Raw genomic sequence first — 17,511 nt, 5'->3', positions numbered from 1 at the left:
GCCCCCTTGCTCTTTTTCCAGGTGTCTGTCCCGACACTGCACCCTCCTCCTTTCTCTGAGTCACCTCTGCCTGCCTGTTTGTTGTCTCATTTCTTTGCCCCTCCTCCTCTAGTCCCTGTCTCCAGTATCTTCCACGTTCCTTTTCTCACGGGCTGTTTGAGTATTTCCTTCCTAATATCCTTTGGTTTCTTGTGTCATTCGCCCCTCCCTCCCGTCTCCTCCATCCCTGCCCCTTGTCGAATGGCTGGGGGGCCGGATGGTTCAGTTTGGACTGAGGCCTTTCTGATGACCTGCCTTCCTCAGCCACCCCAGCTCCCTCCCCACCCAGGGCCTGGGACCTGCCTCAGCTGCCTGTCTTCTCCACTGCTTCACCCACGTTTCCTTCCTTCACAGGCCTGGAGACACCAGAGGAAGGGGCGCCTCACCCCCTCGCCCCGTGACTGGCCCCAGCCCTCTCTGCACATTCGCCCTGGGCCTTGATTGGGCTCTGGGGCAAACGCTGCTTCATGGCCCTGGGGGCACAGGACACCGGCCCACTCCCACCACCCCGCCTCCCCGAAGGGCCTGTTTCCTCCCAGGTGCCCTTTTGGCCTTTGTGAGGGAGCAAGGAACAGGCTCGAAGGCTCTGGGGTATCTGCCTTCTGCTGGGGCTCCTGTGACGGGCCTTCTGCGCCCAGCCTTCGCACTTGCCTCCCCCAGCGGCGGGCCTCTTCTACCTGTGCGGCCCGGGAGGGCAGCGGGGGCCTCCCACATGCTCCCTGCCCACCCTTGCCCCAGCCTCACCCCCATATTCGGGGTTTCTCAGAAGCTGGTTCTCACACTCCCTGTGGCCACCCTCAGCTCGAGGTAGGATATCCCTGAACCCTGGGCTCCCAGCCCTAAGACTCACTGCCTCCCCCAAGGGCCCCCTCCAAGGAGAACGTGGAGGAGCCCTGAGGGCTGCCTCTCCGCCAGTCAGCCACAGAGACCCTCCTCCTTTCACGAGGAAAAGACCTCCCCCAAACCCCTAAAAATGTTTACAGTCTCTGCTGGCCCCTCCGTGTAAATAGCACTACCACCCGTGCGTTATCCAGCCCGGCCCAGCCCGGACGCTGCCATTTCTCTTTCTGGGGGTTTAGACAATGTTTCCCTTGGATTTTCTCTCTCTCTTGAGTTCTCCCTTTGCTTTGGGGGGTAATTGGGTATTTGGGAGGAGGGGTGTGGGGCGGGCTAAAGGGGTTTATTACCTGATCATTTTCTCTAGAAAGAGGTTTTAGGGAAGAGAAATGGGGTGGGGGTGGGAGTGGTCCGGGGAGAGTGGGGAGTCCGTTTCAGACACTTCTCTATGCTTAACTTATTTATTTATTGCATTTTACTTTTAAAGAGTTGGTCTTTTCTGTCTAAATAAAGAAAAAGTTTAAAAGCATCAAATAAGTGTCTTGGGAGGCTGAAGGTATGGGATGGTGCACGTCGGGGACGGGGTGGGAGGGAGGTGAGGGGAGTGAGGTTTGGGAGAGAAAACTCTACCAGGAAGGCCCAGCCCTTGCCTTTGAGCAGTGTCCAGGCGCTGATCACGGCTTCATGATCCTATTCTTCTGCCCTTCTTTTGGGCTTAATTCTGGAATGCTCTGTAGAGCTGGGCACAGAGGGAAGAAAGCAGGTCAGCAGGCCTCTCTCCCGCATCCAGCCCTGTCCCTCTGAAGGCTGAGGACGTGCAGCCTCACACTCCAGACCTCCACTTCTCCCTTGTTCATGTGAGGGAGCTGTCCCAGCACCCGGCCAGTGGGGCTACTGGGAGCTGACTATACCACCACCGTTTATGAAGCAGTTGCTCTGCACATGATTCTGTTCTAGGCCCGTAATGTGCATTTCCTCATTTAACCTCCCAACGGCCCTATGAGGCAGGATAGAATTCTACAGACAGGGAAACAGAGGATTTGGAGGTTAGTTAACTTACCCAGTGTCACAGAGCGACTAAGGGACGGCTGCAGGAATGGAACCCAGGCGCCAAAGCCCATGATGTGCTTGTCTCATAGCTTCAACTACCTGTTCTGTGACCTGAGGCAAAGATCCCAAGGAGTATCTAGCAGGCTGGAGCAGTGAAGGTGGACGCATTAGCCCTAAGGTCCCTGCAGTTTCTAGATTCCTCTCTGTGAATTGCTTTCGGGCTGGGCTTCACACAGGTATCGTCTTTAACTTCACAACATATGGGCCATTTGCTTCTAGGCAGCTACCTGCTACCCCACCCTCATTATGTCCTGCTTATAAACTTACTCACTTCCCAGCCCAGATCTGGCCTGAGGCCAGGATGAGTAAATCCCCACAACTCACCCCCCACCTCTGCCCCATACTTCTGCCTTCTCTTAAACTGCCCCAAACTAAGAAGAGTTAAAAACAGAAGTAACATGTGCAGCACTATAGGGGCTATCTGTGGACATTGTTTCAGGAAGAAACGTCTCTCGGAATGGAAAGACATCAGGAATGGGACTTACTCAGAAGAAAGGGAATCCAGTCAGGATTCTGAGCCAAGTACGCAGCATCTGAAATCTCAGTTAAATAGAGATATGGGTGTGTGTGTGTGTGTGTGTGTGCGCGCGCGCGCGCGTGCATGCAGTCAGACATGGGAAGAGGTGCGCAAGGAGGAAGGTAACAGGAGTTGGTATTAACACTATGAATTTTCCCCTGAGCTGCTCACTGTGGCTTTGCAACAGTTTCTGGGTCAGGACGGAGAGATGGAAGGTTGGGTTTAAACCAAAGGGCATCTCCCAGAGTGATTTACTGACTGGTGGGTTCTCCTGAGATGTGGGAGCTGGGGGAACTAGGAAGGATCCTCCTTCCTGGCATCTTTCCAGATCTCAGGCAGCCCCTCAGTGTGGTAGCCCTTCACACAAACATTGAAGACTACATTTATTGTCTGTCACTGCTCACTGCTGTCCCCTCTCCCTGCAAGGCTGCAGCCAGATTTCCTCCAGAGGAGCAGTAGATAAGTCAGGCTGAATGATGGGGATGAAGAAGACACAGAGGGTTCTTCTGGGGAATCAAAACAACATCTGGGCAGGGATTCTCCAGGCCCTTTGACAGCAAAACATAGGAGGCCATCTGAGATGGAAAAGGAAGCTCCTAACTTGTTTCTTGTATGAACACAGACTTTTTCAGACATCATACTGGCTTCAAATATAGTAGGAAGGGTATAAAGGAGGGATAGTTCTGTTAACTACCAAAGTTCACTAACATCTCTTTTGAGCAGAAGAGGCCTCAGTAATAAAATGCAGAAGAAACAGAAAATGATGACAATAGGATCACCTAACTTCAGACCAAACAAGATGAAACTCAGCACCAGTTTCTTCTAAAATAATCAAGTTACTGTTCAAATGTTAATGGCAGAATAAAGAGAAGGGAGAAGGAAAATAACTTCTCGAGGCAGAAGAGTGGAGCTGACAGGTTAATAGCAGGGATTGGGAGAAGTCTCCTAGTTTTAGAAACAAAAACAGACATTTAGAAAAATATCCTCAGTTAGGGGGGACTGTGGTGATGAGAATGTGGCAGGGGAAAAGCCCTAGATCATTCCCTCAATGCATTCTCATCCCGTCTGTATTTTCTGAGCTTTAAAATGTATGAATGTAATGCAAGGTGTCTTGCTTCCTTAGGGTTGGACCCTTCAGTAGCTTGACACCCTCTCTTTCAGGGTTGCCTTTGTCTTTTCATCCTCCTGCTAAAATTTCAAAGGCTGTCACAGCCTTGGCTGCTTGTATTTGTGATTGAAGGAATTCCCATTCATGGCCAAGCCATTCTCTTCTCCAAATCTGAGAACTTGAACAGCCCTGCCTCAAGCTCCTGGCTCTTAGATTCTCCCTTCTCTGGCCCCTCTTTCGGTCTATCTCCCTGAGTAGTCAGCTTCCTCTTGCTCCCCGTAAATGGGGTTGCATCTTCCCATCTGCTCAATGAAAGTGACTCCCAGCTATGTGTTTCTAACCTAATGTTTCTCCTGAACTCAGTTTCGGTAGTGCCTTTCCTCCCTCAGTCCTCCTTGCTCGTAAAGAGCACCACTGTGTATCCACCCAGGCCAAAACTTTGATCACAGCCTTTCTCTCACGTTTCATATCCAACCCAACCGCAAAGCCCTACTGGTTCTCTCTAAAATGCATCGGTGATGTACTCACGTCTGTCTCTCCATCTCCACCGCCATCAACACTGTCCAGGTCACCCTCGCCCACTGGAGGCCTGCAGTATCCTCCTTACCCGTCTCTGCATTTCCCCTCCTCCTCTCCTACAACGTGCTCTCCAGAGAAGATACCTGTCTTCTTCGAATTCATTCACAGGTATTTACTCTGCCTTATCACCACTGTATCCCCACCATCCTCATCAGTGCCCAGAACATTAGAAGGTGCTCAGCAAATAATTAAGAAATAACTGCTGGACACCTGTATCTAGATTTCTCACACATGCCTGATTATAATTGGTCCAGAGCTAAAATATTTTCTTCCCCAAAGTTCACCTAACCATGAAACCTTGGGAGTCTTTTACTCCTCTCACATCAACTCAGTGTTTAATGCTAAATCATAAATGATTGTACTTCCACAGTTTTTTCATACCCATTTCCCTCGTTTCAAGTTATCACTGCCTACACTTACTAACTAATCACGGCAGTCTCCTAATTGATCCCTCTGTATGTATTCTGAAACATCAGTGTTTCTAAACCGGAGCTGATGAAAAACAAAACTTCTCTGGTTCTTTTTTCTGGCTGTGCCATGGCTTGTGGGATCTTAGTTCCCCAACCACGGATTGAACCTGGGCCATCGGGAGTGACAGCGCAGAGTCCTAACCACTGGGCCACCAGGGAATTCCCCCCCCTCCCTTTTTTTTTTTAACGTAGAGCACTTCACCTGGCATTTAAGGCTCTTCGAAGGCTTATCTTCTGTTTTATTCCTACACACGCCTTAAGTTCTAATCAAACAGGACTATTTGTTGCTCATCTGGCCAAGTTTGATCCCCGCCACACCCATGTCTTTTCAATTCCCAATTACTAGTGTCTGGCACATAATGGCTCAGTAAAGCTTGCTGAATGCCTTCTTGTTGAAATTCTGCTTATTCTAAACATTTCACTTTCTTCATCAAGACTTCCTTCATTGCCTTCATCCAGAGATCTTTCTCCCCTCCTTTTCTAGTCCTTCCGGCACTTAACCCTTCCACAGCTAGGTCATATGGTCATTCCTCTGAGAGGCTGAAAGTTAGCAGAGTGTCTCTTACTTTGCTTTTGTATCTATTGCAGTATCTAACACAATACCCTGCACACAGCAGATATTCAATAAACGTTTGACTTTAACTTCTATAATTCTAACTCTGGAGTTCCACTTTCTACTTCTCTGTGGATTCTTTCCTTGTTAAAGAAAAAAAAAACTTTTTTCCCCATTAGCATAGTAATATTTACCAGATTTCAATTATTGAATGCTGACGGCTCAGTGAGAGACCCACAGCAATGTCTCTCCCCCGAACTGCCAAACAAAATGTCAAACTGCTCCTTGCTCTTATGGTCTCCAATCAAGGAGCAAAAGCACATGGCTAGGGATTAGAAAAACAAAACAGGAAGGTTTATGAAAAATAATTTAAAATATCCGACCTAACACAAATGCTGAGCTTTTCAGAATAGATTCAGCCCATAAACTAACACACAGAGTAGAGTAGGTATCCTTAAGAGTAGGTACTCAGCCTACAACACCTGAGATTCCTCCGCAAAAGCAAAGGACATACAAGACCACGCTTATTCTCAGGAGTGTGGGTAGAGGGGAGAATATAATCACCCAGAGGACACAGTATTGAGCTGGCATTCGTTAGGGGTAATAGGTACCCTTCAGTTCAGATTCCAGAGAGAAGTTTCCTAAGTAACTTGAAAAATGAAAAAGTATATACATGTGGCTGGGGGCAGGCAGACGGTGCTAAGATCTGTCCCAAGGGCTCTGCCAGGCTCTATCTGCATAAGGCTGAGGAACAGAAGTCCTGTGAGTCTTAACGTGGAGTTTGTGCAAGCTGGCACAACCAACCCTGAGGGTTGAGGGGGAAGAAGGAATTTTCAAAGGAGGAATTTTCTGGAAATAGAACTTTGGACCAGGGGCCTCCCAGCTTCTCCTTTTCCCACCCTTCCCCATCTCCTGCTCTCCAACAACCGCCTCACTAGTTAGTTGCTCAGGAGAACTAGTTAGATGTTCCTTCCCATTTTCAGACTGATCATTCAAACTCAAATCTCAAACGTCCTTCTTCACCTCTTCCCACACAACCCAAAGGATTTGTAAGTCTAGGAAACCAAAGAATAGTTTCATCAATAAATCAATTTATTTAAAAGAATATGTTACAATTAATTACACTAAGTGACATTACCAAACAATTTTAGAGTGGTTAGCTCTAGAACAAGGAATGAAAGAAACACTGTTAGCCATTATGTGTCTGTGTATTTTCTCTTCACATTTCTTAAATCACAAATAAAAAATACAAGATACTGCAGTGAAAATACAATTAGAGTTTCTCTCAAATAAATTAAAAGTGTGCATGGTCTGGGGAAAACTGAAGCCCTGCTCACCGGCTTACAAAGGGGGATGTGATATAAAACTGGTGTCCAAGTTTAGCAGTTAGTTGGCCATTGCCTCCACCCACATCATCCCCTCTTCGATTCTGTTCTTCCCCAGAGCCCTAAGCTTCCCACACACACCCTAGATTACTGCTGAGGAGTGAGCTGACACCATCCTGTATGAGTGAGGCCTGGCATGATGCGCTCAGGTTTGGGGCAAGAGGAAGGCAGGAGGTGAAACCGGAAGATGGGGAACCAAAGACGCGCACCCACCGCCTCTGCTCTCTGAGTATTCAACCACATCACCCTCCCTCCAAAAGGAAGCTAATGTGACACAGTGACTCTGGAAGGAACCTAGCGGTATGTTGGGGCGCAACAGACCAAATGGCTTCTACCGCTGAATCAATCCAGCCAGAGAACATGAAGCAGAGAAGGGAGGGCACAGTTGTCCCTCTAGGTCTGGAGACTTCGGGTCACCCAGGATGCAGTCCTCTTTAAGAAAACTGCCTTCCAGAGCCAGGCCCCTAAGCTGGCAAATTCTGAAATGAAAGAGAGAGGTATCACCTCCTGTTAGAGCCCTATGCTGCCGCTCCAAGCACTGGGTTTGGAGATACAAGGGGATAACCCGAAGCTACTGGCCTGGGTAACTAAAGGATGAAACTAGATGGGCCAGGCACAGGGATGCTGAACATTTATCTAATTCCTCCCTGAGAGCTGTCCAGGCCTAGGAGCTGCCCCGAGCACTTGCCTGTGCTGAGCTTAGACCTAGGGCAAGGGGAGGGCAGAAAAATGGAGAGTAAAATAAAAATATAAAGAGCAGAAAACCCAAAGCATGGCCCAAGGGAACCCTTTCTGCAGGGATAGGTTTCTCAGCGCCTGCATTTTCTCCTGATCCATAAAAACTCTGAGTTTTTATCAAAGAGGATAGAAACTCTCTGTTGGGAAGGGAGGACAACAGGAGATCAGGGAGACCCTGCTGGCTCTGCTGGGGCACAGCAGGGGGAAAGGGGAGCCTCTCTATTTCCCGGAGACAAACTGCAAAAAAAGACAGCAGAAGCCTCCCTGGGCAGAACCCTGGACTGAGAAAGGTGGTAGGGATTCGAGGAAGGAAGTGCAGAGCAAGGGGGAAAGGGTATCACACTAACACTGCTTCGTGCAAAGAAGAGCTTGACCCGATGGAGCTGTACAGCCACAGCGACCTCTGCCTCCATCGCAGGATGCTGCTGTGGGTGGGAGAGAAGAAGGCGCTGTCCTCCAGGGCTTCCCTGCTTTCCCCTTCTCACCGTAGCTGGGGCTTTGTTAGTGGTACAGCCTCAAGCAGGGGCTAAACAGGCTAACTACCTACAGGGCCCTCACCCAATCTCCAAGCACCAAGTGAGTGCCAGGTCAGAACGACACAGGAGCAGCGTCTATGCACGCTGAAGTCATCCCCGCTACTCTCACATCACAGGTCAGCGACTGGGCTTCCCACGGACTCCCGGATTTGTTCACTCCTCTCCCACTCTGACGGAATAGGGGCAAACTGCTATTTTTAAAGTTTGAACAAAGCTGGTGCCAAAAGCCTCTTCAGCATCTTGCTTGGAGTGGGCAATCAACATACCTTCTTTCCAGGGTCCTTTGGCTCATTATTAAACTCATTTAAGCCAGAAGAAGTTAATTCTGTGCCAAAGCCTCCAAATCAGGGATCACTCTCTGCAATTTTAAACATTCAGCTTTCTTACATTTTGCATTCTGTGATTCCACCTGGGTTTGGAGAAGGTGAGGAAAGATAGGATGTCCTATATGATCCCACACCCCCTGGGGCAAGCGCCTGCCAAGATAACAGAGTGAGAGAGAAAGCAAAGTGGCCTCACAACAATCTGCAAAAACAAGTTACAAAAACAGAAACTTCAAACCACCCCAACACTGCTCAGTGGAGTTGACTACAACCAACTATGGTTGCCTCCCAGTTAGACAAAGCAAAAGATGCCACTCTATGGAGGTTTTTGTTCAGAAGGTAGAGAAGGAAAAAAGTAAAGAAGGCTCAAAAATGTTTCAGGTGCATCAGAGCCTGACTGCATCAGAGCTCCCAATGCAGTACCTTTGGAGGCTGGGGGTTGAGAATGTTGCTCTACCCCAGTTAGCCCTGGCCCCAGACCCTGGGATGTAGCCCTCAGGTCTCAAAAGGTCTAACTGCAAGGTCAGATGAGGAGCTCTTTGAGGGACAAAAAGATTTTCCTTCAGGGTCCTTTTAATTCAAAGCTGAGATCCAACCCAAATCAACCATATTACTACTGCTCCTTCCTGGGTCCTCAGCTGGCTTGGACGGGGTATGGTTTGCCTGGCACAGACCACTGACCCTTCCAAGTTTCCCCAAGCCCTTGGGGATGCTGTCAGATCCTTCCCCAACATGGGTGTTTAAGGAAGTCACAGAGAATGTAATAGTTATGGGTGGTTACTGGTCAGCAATGGAGTAGGGAAAAGCTTATATTCATAGGGACTTTCTTCTTTCCTTCCCCCTACTTAAGTCCAATCTTTGTGCCTAAAGGTATCAGCTTTAACTCTGCTCCCAAGTACCGTCCCTGCTTCAGAAAGAGCAGGGAAATGGGAAATCATGACCACTAAGTGTTTCAGGTGTCTGTGGCATCAACCTCCTGAGCCCGCCCTCCCCTTCATTCTAGGCTTGTTGAGGGAAAGCATACAGGGGGCCCTCGGGAAGCAGGAAGATGTGGAATGTGGCTAAAAGCCATGAGTGGAAGAGACAGAGATGGACCAGGAAAGTTGTCTTGGAATCAAGAGAGACCACACCAAGTCTTTAGACTCTCACTGCAGATCTGCAGCCTTGCTGCCCTTGAGAAACACACCTCTTTCTCTTCCCCAGCAGCCTCTTGGAAGATAAAGAAACTATGCTCCTTGCTTCTCAGACTCTATGGCAACCCATGATCCAGAATCTTCATTCAATACAAAAAAGGGGGGAAAAACCCAAGCAGGTTGTAAACTTTTCGAGTCCTTCATGAGGAGAGGTATTTTTCCCTGTAAATTTTTTTTTTCCTTTTTAAAGTTTGTTTCAAAATAAAGAGAGCAAGAGAGAAGTCATGAATTCTAGTGAAAGGTGTGTAAAAACACAAGCTAAAAAAGGTACTGCCATCAATATGAAATTTAAAAAGAAATATATATATGTATATACGTGCAGCTAATTTGTGTATATATAATTTTTACATACATACATATATATGCCTGAACAGTGCAAATGGATGGAGTTCATAGTTCCAGTTCTAAAAATATAGTACAAGGAGAGTCTGTTGGTATGAGGCCCAGGTGAAAAGACAAAGATACCTTTGGCGAGTTGGTTGGGCTTATTTCTTTTCCTGTCTTAACTCAGTTGACTCCTGGTGCTGACCCATCTGTTGTTCTCTACCAGCTCAAATCCAGAGATATGAAATTCAGAGGGATTATTAATAATATTTAGTTTAGGGCTTTTGAATATAATGACTTTTTTCCTTTTTCTCTTCTTTTGTGTTAATGGTTACTCTGTCTGACACGGGAGACGAAAGGGATAAGAGGATGAGAGTGAAGAGAAGGGAAGAGGGTAACGAAAGGCTAGGTGGCCACATCCCTCTGCTGTGACCTCGCCATCTGGAAAATGTTCTGAAAGGAAAAAAAGAAAAGAGTTACTGGGAAGCCTGAGGTGTCCTCATCTCCTCCCATCTAGAGACAACCCCTCACACAGAAAATATATGACTGGATGACTTGATCTGATTGGCCTCTTCACTTGATATAACTTTCCATCAAGAATCACAGCGTTTTAGAGTTGGAAGGGACCTAGGATATTAACTATCTGGTTCAGCCTTCCTGTCTCACAGATGAGGAAAGATGAGAAAACTGAGATCCAGGGAGGCTGATCTGTCCAAGATCACAGAGAGAAAAAAAGATGGGAGAGAATCCAGATCTGATTCCCAGAGCCCAATGTTCTTTCTACTATACCAAGAATATAAATTTTCTTATTCCTGACTTCACCTTCTGAACCTTGGAAACATCTTCTTTGAGAGTAAGTAGCTAATTATTCTGAATGTTTTAAATTCTGTTCCAGCACTGGCATATACAGACAGCAGAAAAGCAGCAGCAAAAACCTTCTCACGCACACACACTCTTGGTTAGCCTAGACAGACTCTTTTATGTCTCACCCAGTCAGAACGGCGAAAACTGAGGACAGCTGCCCTTCTGGGTCAGGAAGAACATGGAGGGCGACTGATAAAAAACAGGCAGAGGAGGGTGCATAAAGTCATGAGAGATGGAATAGCCTGCAGCCAATGGCCAATCTCTAGACAATGGAAGGAGGGCTTTTTGGCATAGTCTGTTTAGCGTCCAAGGCTAATAACCTCTCTGGAAGAATATCCTGGCTCACATTGGATAACCAGTCTCTAACTAATATTCCTAGACAGATGGAGATGAGGGTCCCAGGTATTTGGCCACAGGACTATACATTTTAAACAAACAAACAAAAAAAGATGAAAAGGTCAATTCAAGATTGTTTAGAATTACCTCTTTTCTCCACTTGAGCTCGCAGAACACCCTCTCGAAGCATTCATGCATGTAATTGAACTGGAAAAAAAAAAAAACAGAGCAACACTCACTGACTTCTCAAGACCAGGCACCAGAGGACCATGCCTTTGAACTCCTGCCCAGAGTCAGTCACCTTCCAAACCTGCTCAGCCTAGAGAAAAACCTTAACAAGCTCCATAAAACCCAGGCCTGGCTCATCTGCTATTCTCTGGCTCCTTCTAGTGGTAACTGTGAGTCAAGTGGGATATGAAATTGCCAATCCTACGCGGGCCTAAAGGAAAGACAGGAAGAACCTGGGGCTCTAGGATTCAAACAGGTTCAGATCTCAAAACAACTGCTCTACAGCTCTCTCCATTTACGCATTTAGCTTAAGGAGAACTTTAAGCCCAATCTACTTTCCCCGTGCATGCTTCCCCAACTGCCACTCACATATGGTGTGAAGATTTTAACCCATCGAGGCTTCTTCTCTCCTCGAGCATATTCAAAACAGAAGGCCATTCCTTCTTCATCTGTATCCCATCGTTGCATCTCATCCCATTCAAATGCTATTACCTGGTTCTAAACAACCGAGAACAAGAGCGTAAGTTTGAGAATGCTGGGGAGCTTAGGTAAGATGGTTCTGAACCAGACAGCAGAAAAGAAATCAGTAGAGATGTCTACATCATTTCAGGGAAAAGACTGTGACAGAAGAATAAAAGTCAGTGTAAGCAGCCAGTGAAGGTGAGGAGCAGTGTGGATCCAGAGCCTATTTACCCCAGTCAAAACAGTTTTGATATCATTTCCCCCACAAGGAGGAACTAAAACATAGCAAGTGAGTATCAAAGTATTCCCAGTGTTCCTGGACCCCGCCCCGTGACTTCCCAGCTACATGCTAAATGAACTCTCACCTCCAGTTGTCCTTCTTCAGTGCAGGCATGCAGTTTAAAGTGCGTGATGCTGATGGCTGTGATCACATGCCCCTTTCTCCTGGAGTCGCAGGCACAGTGGGGGAAGATGATTTCATTGTAGCCCTCACAAGTCCTTAGCATGTTGAGGTACTAGAGAAAAAAGGAAAGAGAAACAATGTTACTATGGAACTACACCATCAACAGGAGCTGCTGAGATGGCACACAAAAGAACCAAGAGAAACCTTGCAACCTGAAGACCTTGCCTCTGGTCTCACATCCAGTGCCAAGCTGGGACAGGACTCCTAGGTGATCCTTTATCCTCCTTCTAACTTCCAACTCCATACTTCCAACCCTGCTCTCTTTCTCTACTTATATATAAATGAAGCCAGAAGAGATACTGCAACCAAGACTCCTAGGACTAGAGGGAACTCACAATGCCATTTAGTCCAGCCCTCTATTTTCACTGTACCTAAGGCGTGGAATCAAATCTATCCTTATAATTAAGGCAAGAGAGCTAATGTTTCTCATCTCTTCTCCAATCAAAAGTTAGAATGATCTCAGTGATGAGGATTAAGCTATCCCAAATCTCATATTCATAAAAAGTTTAAGCTGAAGGAAACTTTAAAAGTTAGTCATTTTACAGAAACTCAGAATAATATGAGACTTGCTTAATGTCACAGGTAATAGTAAGTGGCACAACCAGGATTAGAAGCCAGGTTTAATTTCTAGGCCTCTGATCCTTTCTCTATTACCAACTAGTCCCATTTAGCCCCACTGCCCCCTGGGTCTCCAGCATATGTGTCTCCTTAGAAAGCATCTAGACCAAAAACAAGTGACATATGTGACCCTCACAGGTACAATGCTCCAAGACTGATCCAGAGAGGTCTCTGAACTCTTTGTCCCTTCTCCTCTACAGTTAAGCCTGGCCTCTCTCTTACTTAACTCACTATGTTGAGTTGAGAGGGGAGAGAGTAAAAGAGAATGAATGGGAAGGAGAGTAGAAGAGAAATAGGGAAAAGATGATAAGGAAAAAAGAAGACGCATGGACTCTGACCTGGTTTCCTCAGTGATTGCCTGGGAAACAAGCAAATAGTCTCAAGTCTGTGTGACACCCCCATCTGCATGTCACACAGGAAGAACAAGGCACAGTGGGGAGGTGCGCAGAGAGTTAGAGAGAAGACAAAGGTATAGCACGCTAGTTGATTTCAACTAGATGGGTACGGAGGTTAGAATACACTGGAGAGCTGCCTTCTGCCTCACCAAGAGAAAAGAAGAGACAGGCACAAAAAGGACCCTAGGCAACCTATGGCTGTGGTACCAAGGAATGGCACCTAAGACTGTCTCTACTGCCACCAGGGACTGTCTGGGAAGACCTAAGGGCCCAGGGGGAAAAAAAAAATTACACCACAGGCTCCCTTCCCTACTTTGTATTTACTTCTGCTTAGGTAAAATAATAGCAACTTTAAAGGTGAAAACTTATAAAGGGGTACCAAGAACACAGGGACAGGGTCAATATAGAAGTGCCAAAATACTTCATTTGCATCATTTTTCTTCTCTGTCTCCCTCCATTACCCCATCCATCCCCCTTTATCATCATCCATCCTGAATCAGTGATAAACTGCTTAGGCCTTCTACTGGCACTATGAACAAAAAGAAATCTCTGACTACTATCTATACTTTGGTAAATATGACAGGCAGTGGATGATATAGCAGAGAACTCTTCTGGGGTTATAACAAGCAGCAAACAGCACAGAGTAGTGATCAAGAGCCTGGGCCCAGAACGCCCCAGGCTTGAATCCTGGACCCATAACTTCCTAACTCTGTAACCTTGGGCAAGTTATTTGAACTCTAGCAAATTATTAAATCCTAGGAGCCTTAGTTTCCTCTTCCATAAAACGGGAAATAATAATAGCATCTATACCATACAGTTATTTGTGACCTTGAAAAGTATCTAGCATAGTACTTAGTACATAATTAGGTATTCAATATATGACAGCTTTAAAAAATAATTTTAAAGGCTCCATTAAGGTAAGGTGTCATTGGGGAAATTTAAGGTTTTCCCGAGATTATCAGGTCAGGTAGTATTTCTCAGTTTTAAGTGGGCAATCTCTACATTCCTCGATTTGCAGAAAACATAGAGAAGAAATATTTAAAATTTTACATACATCCAAATTTCCAAAGGAAAGTTAATTTTTGTTTTCAAACATATTTACATAAGGGTGTAGCTATGTACTTCAAACAAAAAATTATCCTGTCTATTCTCCTTTCATATTAAATTCTGAGTAGCTAAATATGTATCCTAAATTACCTTCCTTGATTTGCATACCACTTAGATGATGGTGCACATCAGGCAAGAGAAGAGGACAGGTACGACATGGGACATTTTATAAATGTTCAATGTTCAGCAAGATAGGTAAATACTGAAATAGGACGGTTATTAAAGCAGAGACACAGTACTTAACAGAGCAAAACACTTTAGGTGAGGGGATGGAGGTCCATTCTGGAGAACTCTCTGTTCTCCCAAACAACCTGCCAAGGGTCAAACCAGATCTAAAATTGAAATAAAGGCCTGAGAGGAACCTTGGAAGCCAACTCTCCCAAATTCCAAGGGTAGTGTTTCTCAAGCACCTAAAGTTGCAGACTCACTAGGGTGCTTCTGTAAAAATCTTCACAAATATTTCTAGATCCTACCCTTAGAGATTCTGGTTTAGTAAATGTGAGGTGGGGTCCAGAAATCTGCATTTTGAGCAGGCTTGACAAGTGATTCCCATGTAACTGGGCTGGCAACTACACTTTGAGAAACACTGACTTCCACATATACCGCCTTGTGTGAAATCATTAAAAATTATGTTGACAAACACAAACCCAGAAACTTTTTTTTTTTTAATAAATTTATTTTATTTATTTATTTTTGGCTGTGTTGGGTCTTTGTTGCTGCGTGCGGGCTTTCTCTACTTGTGGCGAGTGGAGGCTACTCTTCGTTGCACTGTGCGGGCTTCTCATTGCAGTGGCTTCCCTTGTTGTGGAGCACGGCCTCTAGGCGTGCGGGCTTCAGTAATTGTGGCACATGGGCTCAACAGTTGTAGCTCGCAGGCTCAGTAGTTGTGGTGCACAGGCTTATTTGCTCCACGGCACGTGGGATCTTCCCGGACCAGGGCTTGAACCCACGTCCCCTGCACTGGCAGGCGGATTCTTAACCACTGCGCCACCAGGGAACCCCAAACCCAGAAACTTCTTATTTGTCAGTTCAACAATGGCAAGACGTAAGTTACACATGTTCACTGTTTGTGTGAGAGTTAAAAAAAAAAAAGAGAGGGACTTCCCTGGTGGTGCAGTTGTTACGAATCCGCCTGCCAATGCAGGGGACACGGGTTCGAGCTCTGGTCCGGGAAGATCCCACATGCCACGGAGCAACTAAGCCTGTGTGCAACAGCTACTGAGCCTGCGCTCTGGAGCCTGCAAGCTACAACTACGGAGCCCACGAGCCAAAACTACTGAAGCCCACGTGCCCAGAGCCCGTGCTCCGCAACAAGAGAAGCCACTGCAATGAGAAGCCCGCGCACCGCAACGAAGATTAGCCCCTGCTCGCTGCAACTAGAGAAAGCCCACGCGCAATAACGAAGACCCAACGCAGCCAAAAATAAAATAAATAAATAAGTATTAAAGACTTACAAAATAAAGAGAGAGAAAAAAGAAAAAACAAGTCTTATGTACACTATATTCTCAACCATCCAAATTTGAGATTCAATCTAACTTTGCAAACAGGTAAAAAACAAAAACATTTTGATCACACTGGGTATTACAAACTATGGCAAAGGTATGAGCTGTCCTCTGTATTTGGAGAGCAAGGGAACTTACACAAAGCTTATTTATCTGTTAACTTTGGAGTATTTTGTCAAGATTCTACTTGAGAGCTAGCAACCTGAACATCCCCAATTTACAGAAAAGAAACTGAAAGGGACAAGCTTGTGAATTGCTGAAGATCTCACAGTGATCTGGCAACTAATCGTAGTGATCTGGCCTAATCTCAGGCCTATCAACTGTGCTAAGTTGTTATACATAATGGTATCAAGACCTACGGGCTCTGAAGGGTCCATCTGAGGTGGTAGTTTCAATGTACTGACCATGACCATTGACTAGGCTAATGTCTTTGAACACTGATACCTGAATAAAACCCAAACTTTTGTCAGGGGGGAGGTCTTTAAAATAGGACTGCAGTATTATGGGGCCGGTACACACTTGTACACTGGCACTAGGTTTTCAAGAGAAGCATACTTTATACTCAGTTCAGATGACCCACAGGGAAACCTATCAATGTACTAACTGCACTTGTGTTCTTAACTGAGGATTACAAGATACAAACTTGAGTCTAAAAAGTAATTTCATAATAGATTACTATGCTTGTTAAATTCAGATTTTCTATATTTTGACACAGAACAACCCAAACCTATTTATTTCTCTAGCACTGGCACACACTTGGTGCTCAACAAATATTTTTTGTTAAATGTATAAATGGAAGCTAGTGTGTTTAGAGTGCTGTATGTGCAAAGAAACAATATGTATTCCATATTCAGAAGGCCTTATGAAATTACTTTGATTCTGTTGGCTTTGACAAAGGCAAAGAACTACTGCAGAGGTGGATAGCCCTTTTCAGTAGAAGATGCAGGTGTGTTGGTCAGAACATGCATTAATATATAGAAGACAATACCATTATCTTAAAGAAGAGGTGGAAGTTGAGTTTTAAAATCCTGTCTCCCACATAGCAAAATTCCCGTAACCAAAATTCTGCCAAGACTCTATTCTATTTTTTAAAAAACATTTTTATTTATTTATTTATTTTCGAATATTTATTTATTTATTTATTTGGCTGCACCGCAGCATGCGGGATCTTCGTTGCCATGTGCGGGATCTTTTTAGTTGAGGCTCTTAGCTGTGGCATGTGGGATCTAGTTCCCTGACCAGGGATTGAACCCAGGCCCCCTGCATTGGGAGCATGGATTCTTAACCACTGTGCCACCAGGGAAGTCCCAATACAATTAATTTAGATGGATCAACATTCCCTCCTAAGAACTGCTCAGAAAGTACAAAAGAAATTCAAGTGGCCTATCAGAATTATTACCAATGCAATTACTGCCTTGTGTAAAAACTGTACGAAAACTATTATGAAAAACTATAAATGGAAATTTTTCAACTATCTGAATTGGCCAAGAAAGAAGTTTTAAGATGATATGAGGGCTTCCCTGGTGGCGCAGTGGTTGGGAGTCCGCCTGCCGATGCAGGGGACACGGGTTCGTGCCCCGGTCCGGGAAGATCCCACATGCCGCAGAGTGGCTGGGCCCGTGAACCACAACTGCTGAGCCTGCGCGTCTGGAGCCTGTGCTCCGCAACAGGAGAGGCCACGATAGTGAGAGGACCGCGCACCGCGATGAGGAGTGGCCCCCGCTTGCCGCAACTAGGGAGAGCCCTCACACAGAAGCGAAGACCCAACACAGCCATAAAAATTAATTAATTAATTAATTAATTAAAAAAAAAAAAGATGATATG

General features: G+C 45.8%; 1 protein-coding gene across 3 annotated transcripts in view; it reads right to left on the bottom strand.

Moving 5' to 3' along the window:
• Positions 1 to 1,371: 1,371 nt before the first annotated feature.
• Positions 1,372 to 17,511, bottom strand: part of SNX27 (sorting nexin 27) — an 89,581-nt gene continuing 73,441 nt past the window's right edge. The window contains exons 9-13 of one of the 3 annotated variants that reach the window (XM_068540798.1): positions 11,968 to 12,117; positions 11,510 to 11,638; positions 11,060 to 11,119; positions 1,937 to 2,037; positions 1,372 to 1,615 (exon numbers count right to left, since the gene is read on the bottom strand). In XM_068540798.1, the coding sequence (XP_068396899.1) occupies positions 1,954 to 2,037; positions 11,060 to 11,119; positions 11,510 to 11,638; positions 11,968 to 12,117 (423 nt within the window). In that variant the 3' untranslated portion in view covers positions 1,372 to 1,615; positions 1,937 to 1,953. Of the gene's footprint in view, positions 1,616 to 1,936; positions 2,038 to 6,311; positions 10,166 to 11,059; positions 11,120 to 11,509; positions 11,639 to 11,967; positions 12,118 to 17,511 lie in introns of those variants that run through there. The other 2 variants (XM_068540801.1, XM_068540799.1) reach the window with 2 other exon arrangements.

Source organism: Eschrichtius robustus, chromosome 3 (genome assembly GCF_028021215.1).
Source record: "Eschrichtius robustus isolate mEscRob2 chromosome 3, mEscRob2.pri, whole genome shotgun sequence".
Lineage (NCBI taxonomy): Eukaryota > Metazoa > Chordata > Mammalia > Artiodactyla > Eschrichtiidae > Eschrichtius > Eschrichtius robustus.
This window is presented reverse-complemented; position numbering and strand designations above follow the sequence as displayed.